Source organism: Pseudopodoces humilis, chromosome 3, assembly GCF_049639895.1.
Source record: "Pseudopodoces humilis isolate 2021_Gansu_Grassland_sample_001 chromosome 3, ASM4963989v1, whole genome shotgun sequence".
NCBI classification, from domain to species: Eukaryota; Metazoa; Chordata; class Aves; order Passeriformes; family Paridae; genus Pseudopodoces; species Pseudopodoces humilis.
Window position 1 is genome coordinate 9,369,241 of NC_142202.1, and position 15,240 is coordinate 9,384,480.

Here is a 15,240-nt window from a genome sequence, read left to right on the forward strand (position 1 = left end):
CTCCCCCATCCACGGCAGGCCACCAGAACTGCACTTGGAGACTGGAAGACAAATGGGCAGCTGCCTCTGGAGGCAATTGTGAGGAGACTAAAGATCAACTTGCAGCTGGCACTTCCACCCCCACCTCTCCTTAATACTTCAGTCCACTCGCTGCCAGACAAGGATCATGAGTCAGCTCCTAAACATATTCTCCTTGAAACAATAGCTATAGCTCTGTGCTGCAGCTATCCCACTGCTCTGGCTCCAAGGGACACGCCACAGTCACGGAAACAAAGGCACCAATTTTAACCTACAGCAGCCCAACACCAGAACTTAACAATATAATAAGCATGCACTAAAGAACACTGTGCTAAACCTGGGAGATTAGCAAAGCTAATTTTGACATGTAACAGGCATGAAGTCAGTGCTGTAATGAAAATCTGCAGAAACAGCAAACAGAAGTGGGTTTGGGACTACATGTTAAAGCAGATGGCTTTTGCTTAAACCTCTTCTGCTACAACAGGGTGCAGTTTGATACCACATCGTTGTACACTGCAGTACTAATTAGAGGGCAAAGGAGACAGTGTAGCCATTACAAATTAACTTTACCATAGCCATAGGAGCTGCTCTCCCAGTTCTGAGCAGCCACCACTCACTGAAACTCCTGCATTCACTAAGATGGAACCCCAGCACTGGTGTCTCAAGGACATTTCAAGAAGTAAAAAGCTTCCTTTTGCAAGGACAACCTTTCATCTTACCCAGCTGATGTCATCAAACTCAGGCTTTTCAGACCCAAGTGCTGTCAGACAAAAAAAAATTCAAATAATAGATTAAAAAACACTCTAGAGATTTCTCAGAACTAGATGTTAAGTGATGAACTGGTGGTGACTACTGAGCACTTAAAGAGCTGTGCACTTAGTAAGGAGATGGAAGAGTCTATGTCCATGTACTATCAAGAAACAGCAGCACCCAGAACATGCCTTACCTGCAGCCAATCCACTGAGACCCTCTGATGAGATGTTGCTCACAGAGATACAGTGCAAGCTAACATGAAAGGAGACTTCACTAACTACAGTGTTTCTGGCTTTTTGTAGCTAAGAAATCAGCAAACCCAGCTGTCCTTTTTATCCTCACCATAGCTGGTGTTTCTTACAGCTGAGTGCTGCCAATTGCTTTGAAAAAGTCAGTAACCCCAAATATCATGAGCCACATTGCCCTACAAGCCAGAAGGGAAATTGGAGACAGAAGTAAAAGACTGACACCCAGCATGATAAAGAGACAGGAGAACTGAAGGAAAATCCACAGGACCCTGCCAGGTGTGGTTTGTGGGACTCAGCAACTCAAATCAGAAGGTCCTACAGTGCATCAATTTTACCACAAACAGAGAGGTGAGTAATGCACACATTCTGAAAAAAAAGATAGCAGGCTGTATACATAAGTATCTTTTAAATTATTTTATTTTGTGTAAGCTAAAAGGAAATTTACACACTTAAATCTCAAAAGACCTTGGGCATGCATATTGACCTTTTTAGAGGTTCTTCGACATAGCTCTCTTTTTTCCATAGGAATTTCCCCAGACATTTACAACCCATAGTTTTTTACTGTATATACAGCCTAAAACCATAGCAATCTATGATTATGTCATTTTACACTGTGCAAAATCAAACAGGAATAGTGGTACAACAGAACATAAAAATTTTTAACAGGTAAATTCATTGTAAGACATTCATATTGTTTTGGTCCTTCTTTGCCAAATCAAACTGATTAAAAGCAGACAACCTTCTAATGACCAAAAAAAAAAAAAAATCAAGTGTTTAGACAGTAATCCATAACTGGAACAAGAAATTACTGACAGCATACCTTTCAAAAGGCTATATAGTGACAAAGCCATACTACTGAAGTTCAAGAACATAAAAACTGATCAGCCAACCAATCAAACAGGGGAAGGGGATGGGGGAAAAGAAAAGGAAAAACACATCTTAAGCTTGTTAAAACACAAAAGAAATTACTGGGTTTTAAATAAACAAGAACTGAAAAACTCACAAAAGGGACAACATAACCTTTTGATTTTTTTTTTCCAGCAAGAAATATTTTAATATATGCAGGAAAGAAAAAGTTGCTCAATGCAATCTGAAAGTCTTAAGGGGGAACTTCACAGATTGTGAAGATTGAAGTTTTCATTGTGTGTTTAAACGATTTTTTTTTTTTAACTTTTAAAAGTTTTTTAAGAAGGACACCACCAGTGTATTTCACAAAGACATAAATGTATACAGCCCAGCACAACAAAAAGAATAGATCTTCAAAAAGATTTACCCCCAATTATTTACAATTTTCTCTAATATAAATTTAGGACTCCAGTATGTAAATAAATATACATTACTATGTATACCTTTCTAGTGCTGCTTACCAACAAATCATCTGAACTTGATATTTTTTTAATTAAATCAAGATTGCTTTTTACGACCCGCAGAGGGAAGAAAAAAAAAAATCAATAGAAAACGTCCAATTCACATCACTTTTAGTCTACCTTTTCTTGGCAGCTTGTTGAAGGTGTTAATGTGGCTGGGAACATCAACACCTTGGCATGCATGAAAGTTAAGTCAGGAAGGCTAGAAATCACCTTGGCAGCCTCTTCACTAAGATGTTCTTCCTTTTTAGGCTTCCTGTTGGGAAGAAAAGAACAAAGTGCATTAATCCAGTACCCGATATCCCTGGGATCACTGAAACAACCACTGATTGAAGCAATGTTCTGTCAGCTTGTCTCCCACTGACAGGCACTTTTGTAAGCTACTTGAAGGTAGTCTAATGTTATAATACCTACCTGCCTACCAATAATGTGTTAACAGAGAGAGTCAGCAAAATGTTCCTGTGTATATTGTTGCAATAAGGAAAAAAAAAAGTCCTATTCAAATGATAATTTTTACAGATTTTTTTCCTTTTTTTTTAGCAGCTTCAAGAGTCAAGAGACTCACTTGAAGAGACAACCATGCCCATATTCTAGAGATAAAACAGTCAGAGCATTAGCTCTAAACTTCCTAAATCTGCTACAATTCTTCAAAAATAAAAGTGAAAAGCTCTTAAAAGGACATTAAGAAACTCCTAAGTTACTTCTCAACCATTTTAAAATAAAAAAAGCACTTATGCTGTGTTTTCAATACAACTATTCTCAGACTGCACACATGCCACTCTATGTTGTGATCCCAAAACCTTTTCTCCCCTCAGGGTTCAGCAGCAGCAGAAGGTGCCTCACAAATAAGTGTATCTACTTGCTTTGAAGTGCAGGAGTACGAGTAGCCATGATACATACAGCACTTTGGGAATCACTAGGGTTTACTTTGCCTTTTGCATTATTCACAAGAATTACTGAGCACAAATGAATAAAGAAGCCTGAATCCCATGTCACTCTCGGTTCTCACAATTATGCAAAAAACTCACACTTCCCAAGTAAAATGAAGCCTGGCTTAGACTGCTACAGAGCCCCCTCCTCTGCCCAAAAATCCATACTTTACACACATCTGGCTTATCTCTGAAGAACACTGCCTACTACTAGAAATACTCAGTTTTCCAGCAAACATTATTCCAGTTTCAAGAAGGCACCAGCTAAATCTTGTAATGATAAAATTCCAACTGAATAAGCTCCCTCAGCTTTGGGGGAAAAAAAAACGAGCTGAGACAAAATGCTTGGACCAAAGAAACTGCTTTCCCTAGAACACTTCAGAAATTTTATTTCTGTATCTGGTCTTATTTATAAACTTTAAACCAAGCCCATGAGAGGGCAATGTCCACTCCAACCATGAAGCAGCATGTACTTTTTGTCAGCCCCCATGAGGATTGTTTCCTCAGCTGAGCAGAGACCAGTGGAAAGCAAGGGGCTACATGTTTGCTTCCACAGCAGCCTCAGAATTCCTTAGCTAGAAGAAAAAAAAGAGCTGGAGTCAAACACATCCTTGACATCTGATGATTGTGTTGACCATCATCACTGATCATTGTGGTGACACTGAACTATCACTTTTGTTTGCTACTTGAAATCCCTACTCGGTAAAAGTTCTCTAGATGAGGCAGTCTACTGACTTACCTTCACAGAACAGCAATTTTTTTTTTCTCTGCTGCAATGGAATTTCACGAGCTACTGACTAGGCAGATTACCAAATTCTGGAGGATAAACAAAGCTGTGTGCTGGATTTACTGAAGGAAGAAGCAGAGAGCCAATATGTGCCTCCTCTAACAACTTCACAGTCAACTCTGTTTGCACTCAAAGGACTACCTCTGAGCTGTTGAAATGTGGTTCTCACCCACCACTGTGTTATCAGTATCTGGTGCCACTATTAATAATCACTTACCACAAGCCTCTTAAAGGTACAAACTCCTGATGATCAAGGACTCAGAGCTAACAAAGGAGTGTTTGACAGAGGAAGCCAAGGGAAGAGGGCTGCCTTGGAGATGTTCCTGTAATTGTTCATCAGGCAAGATGGAGCTCACACACTCCTTGCTATTTATATTCCTCTTCCTCCTCTGCTCAACTACAGCATGCTAAGAAATGGCACTGCTGGGTCCCAGAGGCAGCGCTGCATTTCATTCCACGGTCACATACAGCACCTTTATCACAGGACAATGCCATCACTCCTGCTCTACCAGCTGCTCTCTCTGCAGAACGGGCACACCACTGAGCCCAGTCAGGTTTCAATCTCACCCGGTTACCACTGCTCCCTTTCTGGCTGAAGTATTCCCCTTTGCAACAATTTATCTACTCCACTGCAATGTAAAAAGTATCTCTAAAGCAGGAGAAGCTGACACACCAACACAGCAACCACTGCTTCGCTGTGACCACGACAGAACTACAGATAGAAACGCTTGGTAATGAGACTCAGACCCTTTCTTGAAATTATCTCAGTGCAGAAAAGGGTGAGACGGCCAAAATTCTCCATTCCTCAACGGAGAGAGGCAGGTTCCTCTGCAATACAATAAAACCGGACACTGGAAGTACCCTTTCCCTGTAACAATCAACACTTTTGGTAGCAAATATCACCAGGGAAACCCTAAAGAGTTACTCATTAACTCTCTAATTTTCAAAGACTAAGTAGCACCATCACAGAAGACAGGTTTTACCCTTAAAACTTAGCAAACTGACTACTAACTGGGATGTCCTTGAACAGAGACAAGAGAAATAACTGCATTAATTTCAGGCACCACTTTTGCTGAAAACATTCCCATTGCCAGGAGCTTCTTTTGCTGAGCCTTGATCAGTGAAGGGGAGTCTCGCAGAGCTTCTCCTGCTAATGCACTCCTCACTCCTAGCTGCCATGGCTCAAAGAACAGACACTGAGTGAGTGGACTGTCAGTGGCAGCTGTACTACAACTGTCTGCTTTGGAATCAGAACTTTTGATTACAAAACCATGAAAGGACCTATCCCTGGATCAAAACAAGGACTCTGCCTCATTCTGGTTTCTAAATAATCCTCTACAGCACACTTTGTCCCCATCCATCTCTTCTCTTACACTACATTACATTCCCTCCCAAAAAGGACAGGAGGGATACCCCTACCCAAGCATTTGTATCAGTACCTCTACCTGTAGGCACTAAATTTCCTTTTCAAAGGCATGTTAACACTAAGCCACAAGAAATGAACCAGACTGACAGGCAGGAAAGTTGTTGGAAGAAAATCTGGCAAGAAAGAGGGAATGCTTTGTCCATCCATCACTTGTGTGCCACTGTTCTGTTTTGCATTCCAACCTCTTCCTGCAGCATTCAAGTCTTTCAGGGTTTCAGTCACCTCTCATGTTTGCAGAGTGTTTTTAGGATAGCACCCACAAGGCCAGGCTTTATCAGCAACAATGAGCTGATTAGAGAAATGCACTTTAAAAACACTCTGTAATTAAGAGTTAGCCTGCTCCAGACAACACCATCCCCAAGGAGTATTTCCAGTTTAAATGAGGGTTTTGGCCATTTCTTGGAAAGGTATCAGTGCTCTGCTTTCCTTCAAAAAGACAGCAGATAAACTTTTGATCTCTGCCAATTCTATGGAACTAGGCAAGGCTGGAGACTCTCTGTGGAATGCTGCACTGCATCCCTGACCTTCAACACTTACTGCTGCCTTCAAGGTTTCAGGCTCAAGCTGAGGGGGAAGTTTTTTCCTCCTCTCCCAATACTTTCCTGCTGAGAAACTGACTTTCTGGTTCAAGAGATGGCTTTGCAACTAAAGACAGGGTTATTTTAGATAAAGACAACTCTTCACATGGCATCCCACAGCTGGACAGTGGTATTTTCACTCTAAATTTCACCCTAAAGATCCCGAGTTCAGCCAAGTTACAGACACGGGATAGCCTCAGCACAACTGAAGTTGCCATCAAAGTGATCCTAATCCACTGGTTTTGCCCTCCTCAGTCAGTTATCATGGATGTCTAACAGTTAACATTTCCAGGCTGGTGCATGAACCTTACTCCCATTGACCTGGCTGTACCCAGCCTCTCCTATTTTAAAGTCTCCAGTTCATTACAAAAGAATTTAAAAAAACTGAAAAGAAAAATAAATTTATTACAAAAAGCTAACATTGTGCCACACTATTTGGCATACTGCTGAGGCTATACCTTTTTATTTCTCAGAAGATTTCTAGCTTGAAAAAACAGACTGCTTTTCTTTTGGGGAGCATGAAATCAAGCAGAAAAAGCACTTGATTTTTTATTTTTGTTTAATTTAGAGTTGATAAGAACAAACAAAATGTATTAAATTGTGAGAACAGCTAATCCTTGTGTATGTCTGAACTTAGCCTCCAAGTCTGAGGTCCTCAGCCTGATATATTGCTACATCACAGATCTAGAACCAATTCCTGTTGGTAAGTAATGCTCTCCAGAACAGGGGAAGAGCTCTGACATCTGGATAAAGAGCTTTAAAAGCACAAATAAGAGCTTTCAAGTGCACTGTGGAAACACTGGGAAAAACCCAAACCCCTCATATAAAAAAACTACAGAAAAATGAGGGTCAACATTCATTTAAATTATGTTCCTTTGTAAACAAAAAGCTAAGATATCTTAAAGCAATGTACAAATCTAAGAGTGCAGATACAACAAAGATACATTTGGAGTTTGCATGTCCTGCTGTGGTTACTTTTAAATTAAGCTTAGAATATAATACACAAGTATTTCAACTGTAACTATGTTTTCTAATTCCTGAAAGCCAAAACTTCCACTACACAATCTCTAGGAAGAGTAAGTGCACTCCATGGATAGAAAAAGAAACAATCCAAAAGACCCAAAAATCAGCATTGAAGTGGGGAGTTCCCTCTACTGGTTCTCCCTTGAAACTTCGTGGCTTGTTGATTTCATGTTCACTTTCAAATTATCACTGCAGGAAAACCAGGAAGATAGATTTCTCAGTAAAAGAGCATGTTTTAAAAGAACTCTTGAAAATTACAAATTAGTCATTCTAAGCAAGCCAGCTCTATCCCACCACTACCATGCCTCCTCCTAAGGGCTGTTGCATGAAAACACATCTAGTTTAAGAGTGCTGAATAAACCCTAAAGCTCACTTGAGAGTGAAGATAAGTTACCATCTACTTGTTGCATGTCGAGCCACACACTTCCAAAAAAACAATGTTTTACTTAGCAAAGATTCCTCAGAATTTCTTTCAATGGGCACAGACATTAATCACATGTTAAGACAGTCTAGGATCCTACTGCTAAGATACACATAAAAAAATAAACCCAAAGAATACAAGCTTATAAATGGAGAGACTATTTGGTACCAAATCAAAAGGCCATACTCCAAGAAAGCTGTTTGATGTCTAAAGCTTTTCTATAGATACTACCTACGAAAAAACACAAAACTACTTCACAATGTGCTCCACTGAGGCAGAAATTACATCCTGAACCAACTAAACACTCAATCCTTAACCTGCAACAGCAAAATTATACTGATGTTTGGTCACTGAAGTTTTGACAGGTGTTAGAAATATATGTGAAGGAACAAATAAAGTCAAAATTATTAGCCTGTTACTGTTTTACTTGGGAAACATTCTATTTTTATAAATTACACAGAGTCCAAGGAGAGTCTTCTCAGTCCTAGGTCACAGAACTGATTCAGTTTACCCTGCCACTCTCAGGAACCAGCTCTGATGTTCAGAAAGTTGCTTCCTCCAGTTCAGTCTTTGGCTCTACTTTCCCAACATTGGTCCTGGTGATCCTTTTCCTTCAGCTCATAAACTCTTGCCCATCTCATTTCAGAATTCTGAGATCATTTGAAATAAGAACTACAGTACAATGAACATCAGATTTAAAATTTAAAGCCTTTTGATCGTTCAGGAACTTCTGCCCTGAAACTGCACACACATTCACGCCTCACATTTCACATCACCCTTGGAAACAGAAGGAAAACGTGCAATGAAGAGCATTTACCTTGTGGACGTGCTTGCCTTCTCCACTGTGGACATGAGCCTTGCAAACGCATCAGTCACTCTGCTGCTTGCGTTGGAAGTTTCCAGTTTTGAGGTTGTCAATTCATACAACTCAGGATCCACACCTTACAGTATAAAACAATAATCAGTGATGGTTGGAGGCAAGTAGAATCATAATTAGTCACAGACCAACTTGCTAGAGATTGTTTTCTGTAAACATCTGAATCATTTATAATTTCAAGATACATGAAAAGAACATGACAGAACACATCTGCATTTCTGAAGCATCATCCTCTCTCCCCATCCTTTTTCAGCAGCTTTTTTAGTTGTAGTACAAAACACACAACTTGGATCAAGTCTGGCATACCAGGTCTCAGTTTGTGAGTAAACAAAACCAGTCTGATTGACTTTTCAGAGTGAAACCTCTATAAAAAATATCAGCTGTGTCAAAAAGGATTGTTTCAACTACTTCAACTCAACTGCCTGTATTAAAAGAGCAGTGCATGTTAACAGGGACCAACTCTTCACCTAGAGATTACAAATGACACTGGCATGCAATAGAGTGCATGTAGTATGTGGCTTTTCTCTAGGGATTGTGTTGAAATTTTAAGTGAGGAAAAGCAGCTCTTATGAATCATAGAAGTGGAATGGCATTTAAAAATGCCATTGTTACATAGTAATATGCACAGGACTACCAAAACTTTTAGTCTGCACTCCCTTTTCACCTTTCACGTATTTCTAATGCATTAAAAATCTGAATGTTTAAGCCTTGAATTTGCAGCTTCAGGTATCTGAAGTCAGATGCTGAATTTGGACATCACATTTGTTGCACATAGATTTCAAATTTTAGCAGCAGAGGTCATTCTGAAAACACTGCAAACAATGGAAACCTGCATGCAAAAAATATATATGTATGAGTTAAACTCTATCTGTTTAATATCAAGCATCACATCTCAGTAGGAAGTAGCTCTAGGATTTTTAAATATTAAATACTATTTTAAAAAAATATCTAGGAATTAGAATTACCAAAACAAATCAAGAGGAAAGACTGTTACAACAAAGTTTGTTGCATTTTAGATTGCTGATACTTCCCTAGTTACAGTTTCAGATAGTCCATGCTTCACTTCATGTGTTTCATGAAATGTGCATATGTGTCATTCCCAAGGTGTTTTTCAAAGACAGCACAGAATTTTTGTTCATAAGCACTGTGTTCATTTACAAACACCTCTGTGCTAAACAGGTGTCACACTTGTGCCTGTTGGTGTGGGCAACATAAAATCATTTCATCCTACTGCAGAACAAACACTGCAAATACTGGGACCTGATGGTCCCCTGCAGCTCCCTGATACAAAAATAGCATTTGTTAATGTTTGCTGATGATTGTATCCAGCTTACTTCCCAGGACCAAGATGCTTTTAGAAGTATTCCTGAAACACCAAAAGATTACTAAAAATAAATGCCAGTGCCTACTGTCCTGCCTTTACCACCAGTAACTGCAGCACTGTGTGTGCTAACAGAACCATCCTCAAACCTGCTTTGCGTGAGCTCTCCACAAGCAGTGTCTTCACCATTTATCCTTTTGGCACAAGTTAATTCTTCTTTTATTGTGAGGAAACTAAGCTGACCAAAATGTAAAATAAAGACATTTTGGTTAAGTTACAGGATGTGGAAGATTTGTTTAGTATAATATGAGTTGATGAGAAATTAATCAGATGTCCTTTTTACATGAGTTTTTGGGGGTTTTTTACGTCTGGATTTTCACAGTGGATTTGATCCAGTTCCATGCAAAATATCAAAATACGTACTGTACTGAGACTGGTATACCAAGACTTCTAGTAATGTCAGATGTTTACAGAACTTAGAAATAGGAAAAAGCCCAAATATTCCATAAAATATCCACTTTCAATCAGGGAGAGGAAGCCTTGAAGAAATACACTTTGACTTGCAGAAGCCTGCGAAATCCCATTAAGGTACAAATTGGAAAGCTAATTGAAGGAAGGAGCCCTTTGACATGCAACTCTGCAACAAACATTAAATGCAACCTTGTAAGTTACATCATTTAGATATTCCCATTTACAGTCCTGTACTGGGATGTCACTGATCAATTTACTGTTCTTTAGGCACCTCTTACTCAGCTGCATTTATGTTAAACTCTTTACATGAAAAATGAAACAATACATTGTATCTGTGGGAAAATATTAGAAATTAGTAACTCCCTGTTCATAATGTGGAATGAAAATTTGTATATAAAAAGTTATTTTGAGTACTGATGACATCAGACTGAGAAGAATTCAGTGTCAATCTATAACAAGTAAAATTAAGTCTCCAAAGAAAGAATAAACTTCTGATAAAAGTATCTTCTTTAAGCAAAAAAAAATCTAGCAATTTGTATTTCAATTATTTTATGTATTTTTAAGAGTTGCATATTTTCCATTTTATTGAAATGGAAATTTCAATCACCACAGATGATGAGAGAATATATATATGGAAACCACTGTAAAACCTTAATGAGATATTGAAGGAAAGTTAGCCAACCAAACCCCACACAAAGCTCCTAAACACACACACAAACACACGAGCTGCAAGCCATTAAACAAATGACTTTCCCAGAAACAAGTCAGTAAGGAAAAAAAAACCAAAGCCAAACCAAAATAAAGGAAAAAAAAAAAAAAAAGAAGAAAAAAAGAAGCACTATAGGGCATACCACAGAAGGTGATACCTGTAACTTGATTAAACAACATAAAAAATAAAATGCAATAGAAGACTAACAGACTATTCCTCCAGTAACCCCTTCCAGTGTGCACACCTTCTGCACAAGCAATAATGCATGTACCCAACTACACAAGCAGTAATACTGGGCACTGGTGACTTGTGTCAGTGGACTTGCACACACTTAAAAGAATCTGCAGGATTCAAGCACCTTGACTTTGCTAGCTGTCACTTCCATGACAAATCTGCCCTCTTTCATCTGATAATGACATTTCTCAAGGGTGGAATAAAAAGTCATTTAGATTGCCATGCCATAAAATTGCTTTCAGTGATTAGATTTTAAAACTAAAAAAGCATGTTTCTAAAACCAAAAAATACCATAATAATTATAATCACTTATTTGAAATGTGGGAGGACCCCAAACATCTTATGAACGGATTTTAAAAATTAAAATCACTAAGAGGAAAAATATCTTTCCTATGAAAAAAATTTATTATCATGGCTTCAGGCATTGTATTGAAGGAGTACTTGCTTTATCAACTTAACCTAAGCACTGGAACAAATCCCCAAAGTGTTCCCTGAAATTCCTGCAGAAATTTATTCAAGGTGTAGGTTTTCACAAGCTCGTGCAAAATACTCAGAGCACATAAAAACCACATGATAAATTAATTCAATTACTTTCACGCATTATTCAATGAGAGAGTGGTATTTTCATCTCTTTTTTAAGGAAGTAAGTTGCAGATAATGTGCTTTGGCTTCAAAATTAACATTAATGAACTTCTAATATCCCACAAACATGCAACTATCCTTCTTTTCTATTATAAAGGCTGTTAAAACACCTTTTTCACTGTATTATTAGTAGCAATCCATGACCTCCTGGGCTGTGATATACCAAGACTGATAAATTTATATTCACACATGGCTTCTAAACATCGTCATAATCCTGTAATTTGGAGGCACTTAGAAAAGAGAGCAAGCCTCATATTTTAGGAATTGCCACATCTATACCATTTTTCGAATTTCCTTAAGTGCTTAGAAGAGTTAACTTCTGGAATTTCTCATTTGAAACAAGTGTTTTAACATCTTATTTGCAAGAGCATAAAAGCCATTCATTCCTATAGCAGGTGACAAATACAGAGCTGACAGTACCTTTTAAATACTTCGTACTCGATACAAAACATCAGAAAACAGAACACAGATTAAAGGAAAAACGCAGTAGAGAGACATTTTAGAGAAACTGCTATGTAAAACTTCTCCTTGTTTGTAGGAAAGTCAAGTGATGTGCTCATGCTTTTAGTAAGTCGTTATATTCTTACAGTTGTGGTTTTAACACTCTGCTGACCTGGGATTGTGGTGGTGCTGCTAGAGCTACTGTCATCCACGGGCCCAAAGAAATCAAGGTTCAGAAGAGTGGAACCTCCACTAGCTTGAAATTCAGTGACCGTGTTGGTAGGCAGCCATATAGAAGGTAAGCCAAGGGAGGGGTTTATGTGTAAAAAGGGGTAAGACACACACTTGAACATGCAAGTTATAATTAGTACTCAGTACGCAATTTAAAAATCGACATGAAAACAATGCTTACAGTATTAGTTTGTACCTTCTAAAATGTTAACAACTTAATTCAGTGCACATTTCCTCATGTACAATGCAGCAAGGAAATCAACACTAGTAACTTTAAAATAGAAATATTTATTTCAATCTAAAAATGAAAGAGAACCAGCACGACCCAGAGAGAGAGAAGTGACCAGTTAAAGGGAAACAATATATAGGTCAATTGATAGTTGAAATATAATAGGCTTTTTCTCCCCTCACTGAAATTGAAAGCCATTCTTTCATCAGGAAAACTTAGCAGATCCTCAAATAGCAAAGAAAAAAAAAAAGAAAAAAAGAAAAAAAAATTAAAAATTTTATTTAGCAGCTTTAAGCTATTAATAATCGTTATCTTAAAGCAGTGTGACCACTGGGTAACAAATGCCACTCTTATGTCCAGTTCCTCACTGACAAATTATACTGTTCCCCTTTAGTACTAAAACAGAAATCAAACCAAGATACATTTTAAAGTTGTTTGTTAAAAAGAAAGCATGATGATTGACTGAAGTAGTAAGACACCAGACAACAGCAAAAGGGTCCATCCAGGCTTTCCTTCAGCACCATGATACAGCTATCCAAACTCTTACACCCCACACGTTCTGCAACAACACAGTGTGGCAACACCAGTGCAGAAAGAGATACACTTTATCTGAGCCTGCCTTTGAACCTGTGTGTTATCAATCAGTTGTTGTCAGCAGGCTCCTGGTCAAGGAGCTTCTTGATAGGTTTCTAGTCTGTCAATCAAACAAGTTTCCAGAACTTGTTTTATTTCTTTTGCATGCACTTACATTTCTGACACTGGAGGCAGTGGCACAACTCACTTGGCTATTAAAATAGACATCGGTGAAAGGTGTCTTTTAGGTGATAACTATATACATTTACAGATACAAATAAGTTTGTAGCTACCTCTTTAATATATTGGCTATAATTAGCTCTTTAGTATAAGCAAAAGGGATAATGAATGAAGTTACATTTTTGAAATATAAAATTATCTTTAAATCTGAAAACTTTCAGCTCAGGAAGTGTATATTTTGCAAACAGTTTGAGGTTAAAATATTGTGCTTTGAAGTAGCCACTATACAGAAGTTTGTCGTTCAGAGGATGTCTAAAGAGATAGCTGACTGGTGAAAAATACTTTTAAGAAGTAAAACTCATCAATCTAAAATGCTCATTTGTTCAGAGCTTCATTATAGTCTGCAGTTATACATAATGAAGTGTTAATATTGCCACTGTGTCACTAGCATTTAGAAGGAATCTAAAATAACACTTAACTTTGTATTTTTCAAACTATGAATACTTCACATAGGGGCACTGCTAATCAGAAAGAAAGCCTGAATTTCCAAAGTTAGGAGTAAGAAATAAGTATTATATATATTTTTTTATATATGTGTGTGTGTATATATTTTAAAAAAATAATCAGCAGATAGATGTTTGTCTGAACTTTGTAGCTTTCTTATCTCTAGCTCTGGTGCTAGAGGCTCTACGGAGAGACGTACCATCTAAAGGGTTAGTAAGGCCACTGCTACTCCAGTCAAACTGGACAGGTGGTAGAGATTCCTAGAGTTGAAAAGTCAGAAATCAGATTTTATAGTCAGTTCAGGTTACAACAATGCAAAGCAGTTCAAACAACAGATTCTTTAGCGTCTAAACACTAAAAAAAATACTAAATGATCAATCCCAAACTTTTGGGGGGTGTGTATTTTCATAATATGCACTAGAGATTCAAAGCAGATTTGTACTACCACAGAAAATCTATTAAATTCTGAACAGCACAGATTAGGTAACTTTAACTCAAACAGGATTTTCAAATTAACTAAAACATATGAATTGAAAAACAAACCTTAAGGCATCATTGAAAATTAAACTATTACTTTCATGGAAGATGAAGAACATAGCATAGAAAGTTATGTATACACAATTACAGGGCAAATTCAGAGCAGTGAAAGCTGTCTGTGTATCCATGCTTTGTCTTGATCATATATATTATTTATCATCAAATAACCCATCATTCTTTTGGTTTGTTTTGCTCTTAAGAAACATAATCCCCACACATGAGGGACAAATTACCAACACCCTCTCCACTCCACCCTCTTTAAAAATAAAAGTTCTGTGACTTATTATCCTTTCACAGTTAACTCATCCTGATCTAAATACAAACCATTGGCAGCAATGCTTGAACAAGAGGAGTATGGAAACATTGACTCCTTCTGGGAGCCCATCTTTGCTTTTCATTTCCTCTTGTTAAGCCTTTTGGACACAAGCAAGCAGCAGGGACCATACTCTACAGGGAAGGTGTGTTCAGGTGCAGCGTGACTTGCAAGCACTGTCCTCCTGTACTCTCAGGACACAAACTGATGGGACAGCAGCAGAAATGTCTGAAAGAAGCTAAACCTTTCTACTTCTGTGCATTACACTCTGCTCTCTCCCCAGAGAAGTCAACTGTTGTGAAGCACTGGAGAAGGATGTGCCCTCAACTTCCAATGAAACAATCACAGTATGGAAGAAACGAATGGATGTTCTCAGAAATATTTTTTAAAATGCATCAGTACTTGTTAAGACTCTAGTGGCTGAGCCA

General features: G+C 38.1%; 1 protein-coding gene across 4 annotated transcripts in view; it reads right to left on the minus strand.

The window, feature by feature from the left end:
• Nucleotides 1-1,418: 1,418 nt before the first annotated feature.
• AFTPH (aftiphilin) overlaps nucleotides 1,419-15,240 on the minus strand; it is a 42,524-nt gene continuing 28,702 nt past the window's right edge. The window contains exons 7-10 of one of the 4 annotated variants that reach the window (XM_005525402.3): nucleotides 14,162-14,222; nucleotides 12,418-12,501; nucleotides 8,368-8,491; nucleotides 1,419-2,642 (exon numbers count right to left, since the gene is read on the minus strand). In XM_005525402.3, coding sequence (XP_005525459.2) covers nucleotides 2,498-2,642; nucleotides 8,368-8,491; nucleotides 12,418-12,501; nucleotides 14,162-14,222 — 414 coding nt within the window. In that variant the 3' untranslated portion in view covers nucleotides 1,419-2,497. The other 3 variants (XM_014254676.2, XR_015772161.1, XM_014254677.2) reach the window with 3 other exon arrangements.